At 55.9% G+C, this 17241-nt stretch overlaps 1 protein-coding gene across 3 annotated transcripts in view; it reads left to right on the top strand.

Annotated features, from left to right (window-relative positions):
- Positions 1–951: 951 nt before the first annotated feature.
- Positions 952–17241, top strand: part of IPPK (inositol-pentakisphosphate 2-kinase) — a 44127-nt gene continuing 27837 nt past the window's right edge. Inside the window, exons 1-6 of one of the 3 annotated variants that reach the window (XM_021694412.1) lie at positions 952–1343; positions 6964–7011; positions 8791–8886; positions 11275–11341; positions 12885–13006; positions 14506–14595. In XM_021694412.1, coding sequence (XP_021550087.1) covers positions 1263–1343; positions 6964–7011; positions 8791–8886; positions 11275–11341; positions 12885–13006; positions 14506–14595 — 504 coding nt within the window. In that variant the 5' untranslated portion in view covers positions 952–1262. The remainder of the gene's footprint in view (positions 1344–6963; positions 7012–8790; positions 8887–11274; positions 11342–12884; positions 13007–14505; positions 14596–17241) is intronic. The other 2 variants (XM_021694410.1, XM_021694411.1) reach the window with 2 other exon arrangements.

Genomic DNA, 17241 nt, shown 5'->3' with positions numbered 1-17241 from the left:
GATGTGAGAATCCAACTATCTTCTATGAATCCAAACTTTAAGGAGATTTGCAGAAATGTAAAACAATCACCACTCTTCTCTATATTTTTGGGAAATATGTTCTTAAAAGTGTAACATTTATTTTACAGATCTATCCGTTTTAGAGAGTGGGAGAGTTCCTGAGCATGCGCGCGGGAGCTGGGGGATGGGGAGAGGGAGAAGAGCAGGCTCCCGACACAGCGCAGAGCCGGAGCGGTGCTCGATTCCACGCGCACATCGTGAACCCTGCGGAAATCAGGAGCTGGATGTTCAACCGACTGCGCCACCCAGGCGCCCCAAAAGTGTAACGTTTATTTTTAAATGTTCTTTTAAATTTCGGTAAACCTCGACACATACAACCCACAGTAGTAGAAGCTTTCTGAGGCCCTCAATCATTTTTAGGGCATGAAGTGGTCTTGAGCCTGAGAGTTTGGGAGCCGCTGAGCCAACTGAGCCGTGACCGCATCTCCACAAGCGGCATCGCTGGTGCCGGGAGGAGGGGCTCGCCACTGACCCCGAGCCTCGTGCTCCAGGCGCCATGAAGCCTACTCGTCCGGAGCCACGCTTCCACAGTTGTGAAGTGCGGAGGACGATGCGCCCACCTCCTGGTGCTGCTGGGTGGTTCTGCGCCAGGTAACGAGCACAGGGTGATATTAATAACCCCGTATCAGATGAGTCACATCCCACTTGACAGAAAAGGAAGCTGGGGCTCGGAGACGCCAAGCGCCTTGCGGGGCTTCCACGACCACCCCCTCCGCGGACCACCGTTGCCCCCGGCCTGCCTGGATACCCCTTCCCCAACTTGCGGGCCCGCCCGGTCGCCCCTTCCCATCTCCCCGCCCGCCGGATCTCTAGCCCCCGCCTGGCCAGTCCTGGGCGCCGAGCAGCCGCCGGCTCCTCCCGCTCGCCTCACTTCCGGCGCCCGGGCCGGAAACCTCCTTTCCGGTTCTCAAATCCGCGCTCCGGAAGTGAGTCACCGTGCCAGCACCCAAGATGGCCTCCTGCCCATCCGCCGCAGCGGTCAATGGAGGAGAAGCGGGCGCAAACCCGGAAGTTGCCCGGTTCAGCCATGGCAGCCACCGGGGGCGTGGCTTCCGGCGGCCGGAGCCTGGGAGTCGGGGCGGCCGGGTCGAGTGGAGGCCGTGGCTGACAGGCGCTCCTCCCCCGACGGCGGCGGCTGGTGCCCCGGCGGACCGGCGGCCTCCAGCTCGCGGCCGCGAGAGGCGCCAGGGCCGCACCGGGGGATGGACGAGGGGAAGATGGACGAGAATGAGTGGGGGTACCACGGCGAAGGCAACAAGAGCCTGGTGGTGGCCCACGCGCAGGTGAGCGGAGGAAGGTTGGCGCGGTCCGGGGCCCTCACCCTGCCCCCGGGGAGTTCCGCGATTCCCCCAGCAACACTCCCTCCCGCAGTCGGTTCCACGACCCGCTGGCACCCCTTGCCCCGCCCCGGGTGGTTCCGAGCACCCCCAACAACACTCTCCCGCCCCAAGGGTCGGTTCCGCGACCCGCTGGCACCCCTCTCCCCGCGGATCGGTTCTCCCGGACCCCCTCCCCCATCCCGGGTAGTTCCGCGTCCCCCGTATCCCCGGCTCCTCGGGTCAATTCCTCGTCCCCCCAGTGCCACCCCTCCCCCCAGGTCGGTGCTTCCCCTCGCCTAGTGTCACCCCTTCCCCAGGTCAGGGCCGCGTCCCCCCAGCACCGCCACCCCGCCCCGGCCGCACGCGGTGCCATCTCCGACTGCCCAGCCGCGGGGGGGCGGAGGCTGCGCCGAGAGGCCGCCCCAGGGGTAGCCGGAGCCCGCATGGGGGTCCGCCCAGCTCTGGAGGAAGCAGCGGAGCGCCCGGGACGCTGTTATCTCCCGGCGGGCGGGCGCCGAGGGAGTGTATCCTCCGAGACGCACGGAACTGCTGTGCTCCTGCAGCTGCTGTTAATAATGGAGTCTTGCCCAGGGCTTCTTCAAACTCTTTTAGAACTTAAAGGGCTTCTCTTTCTTAATTCAGGGAGGGGCCGGAGTTTCAGAGAGTGCAGTAAGGACGCGCAAGGGAGTGAATCCAGGAAGAGAAGCCTGTGGATTTGTGTGAAGCCCCAAACCTCTGACGTTTTGCTGATACAACCACGCTGGAATGTGGTGGGCAGGGGAGGAGCCCTGGCTGCACCCAGGGGTTAAGAGCTGGGGAGTGGGAGTCACACAGCTGGGCGCCGACCCAGTTCTACCACTGCCTGGCCCACGCGCAGTTTCTGCGTTTGCAGAGTGGAACTAGGAACAGAATCCCCGTTGTGGACTTGCTAGAAGGATGAGGTGAGCAGGTGCTGGGCAAGTGAACACTGTCATCCTCTTTGGACTCCGGGGAGCGCTCTGACCTGGTCCAACAGCTCCTACCGGGTGGTGCCCTGCTCTGTGGTTTCTGCGCTGGCTGTAGGGGAAGCTGCAGTCGCCCAGGTGGCCCCTGTGATCTGCCTTTGCGTTTTGTTACCCATTTGCACAGTCAGGAAGCTGAACTGAGATGGCAGCCTTCGGTCAAGATCTTTAGATGAATAACGGGAAAGGCTTAACCTAAAGCCGTTCTTTGCGTCGTCTGCTGGGCCCCCATGGTGTTTGAGGGTGGGGCGGAGCACGGGATATTCCAGCCTGGGTCCCTTTGGTTGTTGGGTTGCTGTGGTGACCCCTGAACCCTTTCACAGAAGAGATGCTCATGTTCCAGTTCCTTAGTATGATGGGTGGTGTATCTTAATGTCACGTAAGGCTACTCTCATTCCTGCGTGGTTGTTGTTAGCTCCTTGTTGCAAGTAGTCTTGTGGGGAAACGTTCCCAAGTGAAGTTTCTGACCGTGTCTCTTGAACGTAGAGAGGCCTTTGTGCTTCACCTGGGCCTTGAGGCATGGGAAGGAGGGTAGAGCCCAGGAGACAGCGTTTCAGGGCCCTGCTGTGCCCGAGGACAGGGTGCATGTGCAGGGGAGAGTGAACAAGGGCTCCTGCTCCCCAGACTCTCCTCATTCAGTCCAGGGGAAAGGGCAGCTTTGCTGGGGTTCTGCAGGTCGGGAGACTGTCACTTTCCCACTCAACTTTCAGAGAAGGCCATCTTCTCTCCAGCATGAGCACCTGGGTGCTGGCATGCCAGTCCCGAGGCCAAGGGTCTGCACTGAAGGAACATGGGGTGACAGACCGCCATCCGGGCTGGCAGGTTGGGAGGCTTTGAGGAGTGCAAGACTTGTAGACTGTGGGGCCTGGGTGTGAAGGAGCCGAGTGCGGGCTTGGGAGGGCTGGGCAGTGTGAGACCTGAGGGTAGGCCAGTTCCTGACAGGGTGCCATCCACTTCCGGTGGCTCCTCCATGCCACGGCGGCCCTGGGCCTGGCGCTCAGCACCCCTGGGTCCGGCACTGACCCTTTGTGCTGCTCGGAGGCTGTGGGCCTGCCCAGCACCGTACCCGGTGGAACTCCAGGCACCCACCCCATGGAGGGGTCCTGGGCAAGGGCATCTCCCTGGTGGGCATGCACTGCCCACCTCTGCTGTAGCCCAAGGATGCTGTGGGTCTTCTAGCAGCCAGTCACACTTGTGCTCACGTTGAGCTGTGGTCAAGCCGTGGCTGCCCTCAGCTTGCTGCCGTGTGGGCTCTCTCTCTCTGCTTCTCCGTCTGCACTCACCCTCCTCACCTTCTCGTCTCAGTGGCTTTGACTCTGCCCTGTCCTGGGAAGGTCGCGAGTCTGGCTTGTCACTCCATCTCTGAAGTGTCCCCAGTGGTGGGAGCGAGCTGCCCTCCATCCAGCTCCCCTCACTGGAGGTTGTCGCACTCAGCTCCAGGGATGCTTTGCTCCCTGTCGACAGGTAAACATGAATCCTGCCAACAAGGATCTTCTGCAAAAGCGTGAGGGAAGCAGCTCGTTTCTGCCCTCTCCAGTTTTACAGCCTTTCTAAGATTCTGAGGGGGTGTCGGATTATTTACCTCTGTGATTGTTTGGATGCCCTGGGTGTTGGTGTGGGTCCTGAAGATGCGAGGTTTAAGCAGTCAGGGGCCGTCGGACTCCTCTTCTCGTCTTGGGTTCAAGATCCTGGGTTGTAGATCATACGTAATGGAGATGTTGCAAACAGATGAGGGTTCTGTTCTGGGCTTTTTTTTTTTGTTTAATTTTCTGCTGAATCTAGTTCAAAGAATCTTAGCTTTTTGTTGCCTCTGGTATTTTTTTTTTTTTTTTTTTTTTTAAGAAGTAGCTCATTCTCTATTTGGAATTTTCAACCTGCTTATTCAGGTTGATACAGCTGATGTGACTTCTTTCTTGGGGAGCCCTCCTCAGAGAGCTCTGCCGGTGGCCCTGCCTGTAATTGTTCCCAGGATCACCTGTAGCCGCATGTTAGGATTTGTTATTTCCAGCCCTGACCTTGGTGAGCTGAGCTCGGCCTCCCTGGTGTGCGGGCTCTGCCCCTCTGGGCCTGGTCTCCTGCTGTGGCTTGGTGGCTTCCCCGCCCGCCCTGCGCTGCTTCCTCAGTCCGGATGGCAGTTGCCCTGTTGACCAGGAAGGTGTGCAAGGTTTCTGTGTCTCCTGCAGAAGGACCAGATTGCAGCATGGGCTCCCCCGCCTCGCTGTGTGTGTGGACCTGCTCGTGCTTCTCCAGGACAGCCACACTGTGTGTTCCATGCAGGTGGGGTTTGTCTTTCAGTTCCTTGCGCTTCTCTTCTGGCTGTCAGATTTTCCATCCCTTCAGGGACCACCCAGGTGCCCCTTCTGCCCCAGCCACCAGGTGCCCGGCCCCCAAATGTCAGCCGGGCTTACACCTCCATTGTCCTGCCCCCCGCCGCCTCCCTGCTCGAATCTGTGACCGCGTCAGTCCTGTGGCAGCCGTGGGTACAGACCAGGCAGCCGGAGCCTGGGAAGGAAAATGTCCTGCCCACTGTAGGGCCCTGCTGTCCCCATGTGTCCCTCCTGTCCGGCCTCCCTGCGGCGTCCTGACTACCCTCTGTGACATGGCTTGTTGCCGTCTGCCCTGTGTGGGGCTGTCAGCCCAGCAGCTGTCCTGGCCCTCATCCCCTCACCACACTGTGGGCTGGGGTTCTGTCACTGGTGTTCTGACGGACTGGGCTGTGGCTAGGCCTCACGAGCAGCAGGGCCGGGCACCGGGGGCAGCGCCCCGGGGGGTAGTTCTTTCTGTTGTATTTCTCTCCCTTTCCCTTGGAAGTTGCCTGGTCCCCACTGCCTTGCGGTCTTCCCAGCGTGTCCTGGGCCTGAGACGGCACACCTGCTGGTGGCCGCGGGCACAGGGCGGCCCTGGAGCCTTGATTCCACCCTCCCTTGGGCTTCTCGTGGACAGCTCTCTCTCTTAGTATGTTGTTCTTTGTGGTCTTTCATTCTTATCTGATCCTAATTACTGCCCAGAAAATACAGAATATTGGAGGGAAGGAAGTGAAAAGCACCTAATATTTTCCCACTACGAAAATAATTTTTGTCGTAACTTTGGTGTACTTGCTTCCATTTTATGCTTTTATTGGGTACTTGGGAATCCTACCTGTCCGTTTTTGTTTTCTGCTTTTTCATTCAACCTCACAGCATCAACGTGTAGAAAATCCTTTGCCCTCGTGCTCAAGGCTGCAGAGCCCCTGGGCAGCCGGAGTCCCCATGCCACGTGGTCAGATACTCGTGTGACTGCACCATTAGGGCTGGCTGTGCAGAGGTGGGTTCTCAGTGGGTCGTAGGCGCATCTCCCAGGTGGCTTGGCACACTACGCCAACCGCCCCACCTCCCCCTTGCCTGGGACTTTCGGAGCAGTGAATACTTGTGTTCCTTTTATAAGTGACAAGTTGTGTCCTTCACTGTGGGCTTTGAGATGGTTTAATGTGCGTGTGTGTCATGCCTCCGTTCGTTGACTTTTTCAGCTTGTGAAAAATCCTAGATTCTCTCCGTGTCCTCAAGGGCGTGAAGGTGGGGCCCCGCCTCAGTCGCCTGCAGAGCTGCCCTGTGTCAGGCTGCAGGGCCTCCCCAAGCCTGTCCCTTTCTCCACTTTCCTGGCATTTTGTGCTGGACGGACTTTAAGAAGTTGTCCCATTTGTTGCTCCGTGGAGACACCGTCACCGGTGTTGAGTCCTTTCAGACTATTTCATACAAACCGAGTGCGCACATACTTCAAAACGTTTTATTTTATGAACTTTTATTTTTTTATTTATCTAGTTGAGAGAGAATGAGAGAGAGAGCACGAGAGGGGTGAGGGTCAGAGGGAGAAGCAGACTCCCTGCTGAGCAGGGAGCCCGATGCGGGACTCGATCCCGGGACTCCAGGATCACGACCTGAGCCGAAGGCAGTCGCTTAACCGACTGAGCCACCCAGGCGCCCTATTTTACGAACTTTTAAAAATGAAGTGTAACAAACCTACGGAAATGTGCCTGGATCGTGAGTGTGTATGTAGCTTGATTATCACAGAGCACATGGACCTGTAATCCTGTGACCAGCCCCTTCCAGAATGTTCCTCAGGGACAGTCCCACCCACCTGTGGGGTAGTCGCTAGGTCTTGCTCTTACTGGCTTTTGAACTTGACATGAATGGAGTTGTACCCATACACACGTGCACGAGTGTGTTTAAAGCCCCGTTTGTGCCCTTCCTCACTCACCAGTGGGTGGTGACTGCACCCCCGCATCTGTGAACGTTGGTCTTCGTTTCCAGCGCTCCGCAGTGTGGACAGCGTCCTGCCGTGTTTAGCCATGGCACTGTTGTTGGCCCCTTGGGTTGTTTCCATTTTACTTGGAATTACGAACCACACTCCTGTCTGCAGTAGCTGCAATCCCCCGTGCACTGTAGTTATTTCTGTAAGATCGGTTCCTGGGAATGAGCTGGCTGAGCCAGAGGTATCCGGTTTTCTGGTTGCCCCGGGGCCCAGGCCTGGTCCCCCTCCCCACAGCCACCCCCTTGTCTCCGGGCTCGGGGCAGGCACTGACCAGGCTTTGTTTTATTTCCCAATAGCGTTGTGTGGTGCTGCGTTTCTTGAAGTTCCCTCCAAGCAGGAAGAAGGTAAGATTGGTGGGTTTGCCACCCCGTCATTAAAACAATTATTTGAGAAAAGTTTGATTTTTTTCGAATGCACAAGTATTAGTGCTAATTGTAGAAATTTATTTATTTATTTATTTTTTTAAAGATTTTATTTATTTATTCATAAGAGATAGAGAGAGAGAGGCAGAGGCAGAGGGAGAAGCAGGCTCCCTGCAGAGCAGGGAGCCCGACGCGGGACTCAGTCCCAGGACCCTGGGATCATGACCTGAGCTGAAGGCAGACGCTTAACCGACTAAGCCACCCAGGCATCCCTAATTGTAGAAATTTAAATGTGACACAGCACTGGGCGCAGAAAGTGGGGTGTCCGTAGTTCCTGCAGGGCCAGCGTTTTGACCTGCCCGAGTCACTTTGGGTCCCCTGGGATGGTCTGGCCAGGAGCGGGCAGAGAGCCCTGCTTGTGGCCTGGACGGCCAGGGCCAGGGCTCAGCTTTGCCACCCTGCTGGCTCGGTTTCCGCATCTGTGGGACCGTAGCTGCGCTGGTGGAGTTGGTGCTCTGGCCGACGGTGGTTCAAGTCCCAGCAGGCCGTGTGGGTGGGGCACGGGGTTCTGTTCGCTGAGTCACCCAAGCAGAGCACCATGCACATGCTCAGCGAGCTGCCCCCCAGTAGCGGTGTCTGTCTCCCTCCAGGTGGGAAGCGGCTGTGGTGTTCGTCTGGGGGTGATTAAAAAGAGCAGGCAGGGGCCACGGGTCCCACCCCACAGTAGGTGGGGGCTGAGGGGTGGGTGGAAGTTGGGTCCCCCACTGGGTGTGGGAAACAGGAGTCAGCGCTCATCTGGGTTGAGAGACCTCACCAGGGGGCAGGTGAGGTGGATGGCTGTGGAAATGAAGGGCCTCACAGAAGGAGATGAGGGGACCGAGGTAGAAAGCTGGGGGGCCTAGGGACGGGGTGGTCAGTGTGGAGGAACGTGGCCCTGGGCGGGAGGCCGTTTCCTGTCTCAGCTGCTGCGAGAGGCGTTCAGGGTGTTGTGTTCCTGTGGGATCAAGTGGATCCGAGTGGAAGCTAGATCCTTCTCCAGGCAGCTTGTACCATCCATTCCCCCAAGCAGTCTGCAGCGCCTGGAAAGGTCACATTCTCTGGATGTGGGGCAGCGTCTTCCTAGGCAACAGTTTGTCTTTATTTTACGAACGGTATGGCTTGACACCGGTCGTGGTGCGGAGTTGCATAGGGTAGTTCTGTTGACAAGAAGAGCTTTTTGTCAGGAGCTCTGTGGCGACAGCTGTAGGTGCCCCTGGGAGCGCTATGGGTGTTCTCTCGGGCTTTGCTCCCACGCAGGCTGGGGTCTGCGTGTTGTGTGGGGCGTGGGTGGCAGCTCAGTCCGGGATCCTCCGAGAGCCCATGACCTGCTGGCCCCTGAGGGCCCTGCCGTCCACCCTCGGACTTGCCACCCTGGGCCAGAGTGAGGGACTCAGGGCTGATCTCCTTCCTTCCCCAAATCTCACAGCCTGTGGGTTAAGAGCCTCTAACTGGGGAAGAAATATTCTCCATTTGGATGCTGAGGACCCAAATCCAAATACCTGCTGATTTTTGGCTAGGAGAGATTTTCAAAGTGGCATTGGTTAGGGGGGTGTCCTGGGTGGGAGGAGGGCGGCGCCTGCGGAAGGCGAGCTCCGGTGGGTCTGGCGGTCTCCGTGGTGAGGCTCCCTTCCCCCGAGGCCTGGGTGCCTGGTGTGTGTGCAGCCGCGACATGCAGCCCCGCTCCCCTGGTCATTGAGGCCTCCTTGCGCTTCTCTTTTACAGACCTCAGAAGAAATATTTCAGCACCTACAGAACATAGTGGACTTCAGCAAAAACGTCATGAAAGAGTTTTTGGGGGAGAACTATGTCCATTGTGGGGTGAGTGACTTTGATTTACACAGGCTGAATTCACAGGCACGGTCCATGTCAGTCTTACCAGCTTCTGGACTATAGTTTGGACCTTTGTGCTTCCTGACATCCCTTGTGTTCCAAGTGCTTCTCTCCCAGGGCTGTGTGGGAGGCACGGAGCAGGTCGTCCAATTCCCGTTTTCTAGCCAAGAAACGTGAGGTTCAGAGAGACCACCTGAGATCCGCATAGGCCAGGACCCCTGGCCCCCGGCACCCTGCCGTCACTGGGGGGGCTCCGGCTTGGTGAGGCTCTCAGGGCAGATTCGGATGGCATCACTGAGCCCTCTGCTGCTAGGGGTCCACTGGGGCTGTGGACCCTCTTCCAGGGTGGGCCCGCCGTGGAGCTGGCAGGGTGGTGCTGGCTGGGGGGCCTCGGCACCTCCCGACGTGGGCTCACCACAGGGCTCTGAGTGTCTGTACGACCTGGCCCTGGCTGCCCCAGCTCGTGGTCTGAGAGATGACCTGTCCTGGAGTCGTGTCTGTCCTTTCCACGGCATCCTGCTGGCCTCGTAGGTCAGCCCTGGGCGATGTGGGGCTACACAGGGGTGAGAGTGCCCAGGGCTGCCCTGGGTAAGGTCCCCAGCTGTCCAGGTGAGTTGTGAAGGCCAGAAACCCATGGCTGTGGGAGCCCCACGTCTCTGACCAGCCTGGATGGTGTCTGAATGAATGTAGCCGTGCTGAATGCCAGCTTTCTCCTTGAGGAGAGGGCGTTTCTCTATTCGCAGCACTTGGGGGATGCTCTAGACCTTTCTCCCAGGAGGGGTCCATAGGGCAGTGGGGAGCTCAGGGTCCCAGCCAACAGTGATCTGGCAGGTAGGAACAGCATCCGGATGTACCCCCAGGGCCCAGAGCGCACTCTGGCTCCAGGTTGGGTTCTGTTTGTCCACAGTGGATGGGGCTCTGGGCAAATGAGGTGGGCTCACAAGGTCACGTCCTGGGAATATCCACCCCACTGACACATATCCTCTGCATGAAGACACTGCCAAAGTGAAACACAACCTGCTTCTTCTTCCTTGGACGCGGGCCCTGGCATGGTTGAAATGCAGGAACGTCACATCTCTGGCCTGCATAAGGCCACGTTCAGGCAAAACCAGCATGTGTAAACAGTGACTGCTGACGCCAGTCGGGGTGGGGGGTGGAGTCCTGGCGAGAGCCTTTCCCGCCTCTGTGTCCTGGGACAAGACCCGGACAGGCCCGTGCAGGAGCGTGAGGCCCGGACGGAGCGACAGGCACACCCATCATGCTGGGTTTGGGGACTAGTCTGGGCCTGTCTCCGGGGGAGCTGGAGGTTAGGAAACGTGGAAGAGGCTGTTTCCCTGGTGCCTTCAGGTCTTGCATCTTCAGTATTTCGGCAGTTGAGACACTGATGGAATTTTAAAAGTGTTGCCTTGCTTTTGTGGACCCAGTCTTCCTGAGGTGAACACCACTGGGGCAGCCTTAACTTCACGTTTGAACTTGACGTGATGATAAGTGAGGGCATGCTGTTCTCCGGGGGAAGATTCTGGAAGACTTTGGACATGCTGCTCACCTCCCAGTCCCCCAGGCTGGTGGCTCTTTGTCCTTCTCTGCGGCCATCCTGCATCCCTTCGAGGGCAGGTGCGCGTCAGCAGGGAACCTGGTGTGGCTACGCCGTCCATGTTACACTTCCGGGAGAGGAATTCTGTGGTCTTAACTGTAGTTCTTCCTAAGTTAATACTTTGTGCGGGTAGGTGCTCACCGCCTGCCCTGCTGACTACCTCCGTCTGTCCGTCTGTCAGGCAGGATGGCGTGGTTCATGCTGGTTCGGGAGTCTGAATCAGGTTGGTAAATGTAGCCAAGTGTTAAGGATGCGTAAAATAGCACTCATCGTAAAATTGGGAATTTAAGGTTTAAGGAAATGCAGTTCTACTTTTTACCTTGGTGACCGACTTAGGCCAGGGGGCTGGCGGACACTGTGCTGAGAGCAGCTGAGTCGCCTGTGGCTCCGGATGGATCCCATCTGCTGCTCCCTGCGCTCGCGTCGTGGTGGGTTTTCCTCTCGCCCCGGGTGAGCCCGGCCCTGTCGGCCTCAGACGGGGTGGGAGCCGGGGCATGGGCGCGGTGACCGACTGGGTGGCGCACCTTTCACCATGGAAGCCAGCGCTTTGAGGAGGGCCTGTTGCTTCACGCACAGAAACCTTTGTGTCGGTTTGATCTGGTTGCGTCCTCAAAACAACACAGCAGGTTTTATTTCTAAACCCACATACAAGTAATTTTTTAACGTAAAATACACATAATATGAACTTTGCCATTTTCACCATTTTTGAGTGTGCAGCTGTGTGGCATTAAGCACGTTCACACTCATGCGGCGCACTGAGTATTTCATACTTGTTCTTACAGGAAGTGGTTCAGCTGCCTCTAGATTTCGTGAAACAGCTTTGTTTAAAGATACAGTCCGAAAGGCCAGGTAAGAGTTCCAGCTTGCAAATTTTGTTGGCGATTTAAATATTCCATCTGGAAAACGTTTGACACACTGCACACGTTAGGTCGATGTCGTTTTCAGCAATTCTGCTGCCAGAAACTTACTCTCAGCTAGAACGTGCTCGGAGCGCGTGAACGCGATTCTGGGCGTCAGATACTCCCCTCGCTGCACAGAGCATCTGAGCCCGAAGGGGAGCTGGAGTGGTGCAGACTTAGGGCGGGGAGGGCGGCTGCCAGAGTCCAGGAGACTGGGGCGGCCCAGGCGCCCTGAGCACCTTCTCCCAGGAGCGGGAATCCACCTGGCTGCTCAGCCTCCTGCAGGCAGCGGACAGACGTGCCCGCTTCTCCCCATCACCTCCGCGCCTTTCTGCACTGCTCGTGGCACATGAGAACTTTTCCTTTCGGTCAGAGACCGGATGTGATGTCCGTAGTGTGGGGGGTGGCCGGTGTCCAGTCCTTCTATGATTAGGAAAGAGAAAGCAAGCAGGGCAGTTGTGCCCCAGAGCCTCTGGTTTGGGGTGCTCTGCGGAGCAGGGCTCTGGTGCGGGAAGGAGGCCACAGATGCATCCCGGCCAGGACTGGGTCTTGGCTGTTCCTTGCTAGACGAGGGCAGACTGGTGCTTGTTCTAGGGGCTCTGCATCGTCATTTGGTTTTATAATTACCAATCGAACATATCCGACATGGCAGTCATAAGAACTGTCCCTCGTTGTAATAATGCCTTGTAATTGGCCTCCTGACATGAATGGAGGAAGGCTGATTCCCCCGGGGGCCCAGAGGCTGTGTCCTGTGCAGCTGCACAAGATGTCCTGGGCCCGACATCTGGTTCCAAGAAGTAGCGGTGTTGGAGGGCTCCGAAGGAACCGGTTGTGGATGGAAGGTGAGGCTATTGCCTCCTTCCTCTCTCAGCTTCTGGGCTAAGGGAATCGCAGAGGTGGGGGTGATCCCCAAGACCACTCCACTTCTGGCAACACTCACACAGTTTGGGGTCCCCACACTGAGCCTCGGGTCTGATGACTTGCTAGAAGGACCTGAACTCCCAGTTATCCTCATGGCTAAGTTTTCTCGCACTGAGGGATGCAGATGACACCCAGACCAGGGGAGAGGCTCTGGGGCGCGTCTGAGAGACACCTGTGTGAGCTCCCGGGCGGCTTCTCCACTGGACTTGTGTGCACACTGCTCGCTTCTCCCAGCAACAAGGTGTGACCACACGGAGGAGGAGTGCCAGCCAGGGTTGGGGCTGGGGCACACAGACACAGCTGGCCGCCCCTCTGGAGGAGGAGCCGGTTCTGCAGGGCCCAGACTCCTGCCCTGAATCACAGTGTTACACTTGTGTGACCAGAGCCCCCAGATAAACACGGACGCTCCTTAGGCAGGACCTCCTGAGGCTTGGAGGCTTCCCAGGAGCCCGAGGCCACGGCCTCTCTTGGGCAGGGCTGAGCCTTCCCCCACAGGAGTCCGCCATGTTGCCATTGGTCATCTTGTCTGTCCTGTGCTGATTCTCAGGTCTTTTCTTGGCTCTGTCTTTCAGAATCTCGCTGTGACAAGGACCTGGACACTTTCAGTGGCTATGCCCTGTGCCTTCCCAATTTAGCCAGACTTCAGACCTACCGTTTTGCAGAGCACCGGCCGATTCTTTGTGTAGAGATCAAGGTGAACTTGTGTCAAGGGGAAGATGGTGTGGGGGGAGGGGAACAAGGGTCCAGATTGTAAATTGTGAGTCTTCTACCTGGAGGGCACTTTGCAGCAGAAGCTCCTGGGGTTCCCCACGTTGGGCCTCATGGTCCCTTCCCAGCCCCCAACTCCCATAGATTCGGCTTGCTTCCTGTTCCTTCATGTCTGTCACCTGCACCTTGCTGCTCTGGTTCCTCCCACTGGCCAGACCCTCAAATTTAGGCCTGTTCCTGGTGCTATGACGTGGAGCCAGCAGATGGCCACTGGCAGAAGGAAGTGTGTTGGGTTCTGTCTTCCCTGTTTTCCTCAGAGGGTGCTGCTTGCCAGGCCCCCTTCTCACCTTCCAAGCCATGCCCCTTGGCTGCTTGGTGACACTACACTCCAGGAGCTCAGTTCCGGGGGTGCCCATCTGATGGGTGGCACTCCGTTCCTTTGCTTCCTACTCAGGAGAGACCTCCGCAGAGGCCCAGAAGCCTGTGTTACTTTTGGAGCCCTGGTTTGTCCCCCCGGTGGAGGAGGGCCAGGGTCTGCTGTGCCGCTGAGCCCTCTCCCCCTCGAGACGCCTCCCAGATGTCCCAGGCCATTGTTTGTCTCCTTCCTCCAAAGCTCTGTGGCAGTGATTTCTGGGTCACCCCTGTGACCCTGAGCACTCACACCCCCGGGTGCTCTGTGTGGACTGATGTCCTGCTTGCCTGACCACAGGGTGGATATTATGGGTCTCAGATGACAGGCAGCATGGTCTTCAGAGCCTCAACACTGTGGTTTTAAAAGGCAGTGGATGGGGGCACCTGGGTGGCTCAGTTGGTTAAGCGTCCAGCTCTTGATTTCAGCTCAGGTCATGATCTTGGGGCCGTGAGATTGAGCCCTTTGTCAGGCACCGTGCTGGGTATAAGAGCTGCTTAAGATTCTCCCTCTCCCTCTGCCCCTCTGTCCCTGCTCATGCATGCACGTGCTCTCTCTTTTTCTCGACTGAATGAATGAAAGAGAAAGGAAGGAAGAAGGAAAGAGGGAAGGAAGTAAAGAAAGAAGGGAAGGAAGGAGGAAAAGGAAAGGGAAAAAAAAAGAAAGGCAGCAGGTGTTCTGTGAGCATGACAGCTGTTAGATGGGCCTTCCTGGTCACTCCGTGTCCGAGGAAACGAGGGTTCTGCTGCTTCGAGCTGGGGGCTGGGGCAGACCTGCACGCCTAGAGGCTTTCCTGCCACGTCATGTCACAGAAGAAGCACGGAGCAGCTCAGTGTTTCGCTTTGTCTAGTCTGTGACGGAGGCACGTCTGGTTCTCCCCAGGGAGGCTTCTGTAGCGGCAGGGATGGGATGTGCTGGGGCGGGGGAGGGGTTTCTTCCCGCCGGGGCTGCAGGTCAAAGCAGCTCTCGGGGACATCAGACCTCCCGAGTCTCCTGCCTATCGCGCTCTGGTGTCTTGTCTCCTGGAAGGTATGGGATTGGCCCCTAAACATTTTTCTTCCCTGTTTATCTTGCAGCCGAAGTGCGGGTTCCTCCCTTTGTCCAGCGGCGTGACGCACGAGGTGAAGCACAGGGTGTGTCGCTACTGTCTGCACCAGCACCTCAAGGTGAGGCGGCGGCCGAGGCGCGCGGGGCCCTCCGTGCGAGCCCGGGGCTGCCCGGCCGGTGGGAGAAGGCATGCATACCTCTTCCTGCGTCTTCCTCCATTAAGCAGTCCGCGTTCGCCCGTCGAGATAGGGCTCGCATATCTTCAGTTCACCCGGTGAAAGTGTGTAAGCCTGGGTTTGGGCGGATTCGTCGTCGTTCCAGTTGCAGAATCATTTCGCCACCTCACAGAGAATCCTGATCCCATCAGCAGTCACTCCCCGGCCCCCCATCGGCCAGCCCCCGGCAGCCACCTGCCCCGTGGACTTGCCTCTTCTGGACGTTGCCTGTCAATGGCACCCTGGACCCCATGGGCCCTTTGTGACTGGCTCCTTCCCTGAGCATCACCGTAGCGGGTTGAACGCTCTCGCGTCGAGTGGGAACGTCTGGTCGATCATTTGTCTCTTGACGCACATGTGGGTCGTTTCCCCCTTTTGGCCGTTGGGAATAGTGCTGCCGTGAACGTGCGTGTACCCATGCTTGTTTGAGTCGCTGCTTTCCGTCTTGGGGGTGAATCCTAGGGGTGCTACTGCTGGGTCTTAGAGAAGTCGTGTCTGAATTTTTGAGCAGATGTCAAGCTATGTCCGCAGCTCTTGCGCCATTTTGTATTCCCACCAGCAACGTATGAGGGTCTAATCCAGCCACACCCTCGCCGGCACTTGCTGTCGTCCCTCTTTGTGATTATGACCCTCGGGGGCATGAAGCGGCAGCTCGCTGTGGGTTTCATCTGCGTGTCCCTGACGGTTCGTGATGGTGCGGGTCTTGTCACGGGCTCTTCGGCCATTTGCATGTTTTCTTTTGAGCTATATTGGTTCAAGTCCTTTGCCCATTTTTGAATCGGGTTATTTTGTTGTTGTTGTCGACTTAGGGGTTCTGTATATATTTTGGATATTAATCCTTTGTCAGATATGTGCCTAGCAAATACGTTCTCCCATTCTGTCAGTTATCTTTTCGCTCTGTCGTTAGTATCCTCTGATGCACAAATGTTCTTAATTTTATTAAAGGTTAGTTTGTCTGTTTTTTCTCTTCTTGCCTCTGCTTTCGGTATCATAGCTAAGAAATCATTGCCTAATGGAAGGTCATGCAGGTTTTCCCCTATGGTTTTGATCCATTTTATGTTAATTTTTGAATTTTTTTTTAAAGATTTATTTATTTATTTGAGGAAGTGTGAGAGAGAGTGAGCGAGGTGAGGAGCAGAGGGAGAAGCAGACTCCCCGCTGAGCAGGGAGCCCGACGCAGGGCTCCATCCCGGGACTCTGGGATCACGACCTGAGCCGAAGGCAGACACTTAACGACTGAGCCACCCAGGTGCCCTATTTTATGTTAGTTTTTGTAAAGGGAGTTAGGGGCCCAATTTCTTTTGCGTTTAATTTCAGTTTCCCAGCACCATTTGTTGAAAGGACTGTCCTTTCTCCATTGAATGGTCTTGGCTCCCTTACCGAAGATCTTTTGGCTGTAAATGTGGTGGTTTCTATCTGGGCTCTCTGTTCTGTTCCATTGGCCTGTATCTCTGTCCTTAGGCCAGTGCGGCCCTTTTTTTGATTCTGTAGCTTTGCAGTCGGTTTTGAAATCAGGAAGTTTGAGTCCTCCAGCTTTGTTCTTCTTTTTCAAGATTGTTTTGGCTTTTTTTGAGATTCCTTATAGTTACATATGAATTTGAAGATTGGATTTTTCATTTCTGCGCAAAAAGATTATTGAGACTTTGAAAGAAATTGCAGGAACGTGTAGATCACTTTGGGTAGTGCTGCCATCTTACCAGTATTAAGACTTAATGATCCGGGGCGCCTGGGTGGCTCAGTCGTTAAGTGTCTGCCTTCGGCTCAGGTCATGTCATGGTCCCAGGGTCCTGGGATCGAGCCCCACATCGGGCTCCCTGCTCGGCAGGAAGCTTGCTTCTCCCTCTCCCGCTCCCCCTGCTTGTGTTCCCTCTCTCGCTGTGTCTCTCTCTGTCAAATAAATAAATAAAATCTTAAAAAAAAAAAAAAAGACTGAATAATAGTCTGTTGAATATATATACCACATTTTTAATCCATTTATCCAGTGGTAGACACTGGGTTGCTTCTATCTTTTGGCTTTTGTGAAAATAATGCTTCTATGAACATGGGTGTGCAAATACCTCTGAGATTCTGCTTTCAATTCTCTTGACTGTATACCCATAAGTAGGATTGTTGGTCACGTGGTAACTTCATTTTTAATTACAACCACCATACTGTTTTCCACAGCATCTGTGCCATTTTACATTCCTACCATGGTACATAAAAGTTCCACTTTCCTCACACCCTTACCAACACTTGCTAGTTTGTTTTCTGATAGGAGCCATTCTGATGGGTGTGAGGTGAGAGATGCAGTTGTTCTTTGTACACTGATATCCTGTCACCCTTGATGAACCTGTTTATTTGCTCTATTTTTTTTTTTGTCTTGTTTTGTTTTTTGTGGTGGTAGTTTTTTAGGATTTTCTGTATACATGATCAGATCACTTGCAAATAGGGATAATTTTACTTCGTTCTTTCCAATCTGGGTGTCCTTTGTTTTTCTTTCCTAATTGCTCTGGTTGGAACTTGCAGTACAATATTGTTTAGAAGCAAGAGTGGACATCCTTATCTTGTTCC

This window comes from Neomonachus schauinslandi, chromosome 13, assembly GCF_002201575.2.
Source record: "Neomonachus schauinslandi chromosome 13, ASM220157v2, whole genome shotgun sequence".
Lineage (NCBI taxonomy): Eukaryota > Metazoa > Chordata > Mammalia > Carnivora > Phocidae > Neomonachus > Neomonachus schauinslandi.
Note: the sequence above shows the minus strand (reverse complement) of the source record. Positions and strands in the feature narration are given on the sequence as shown.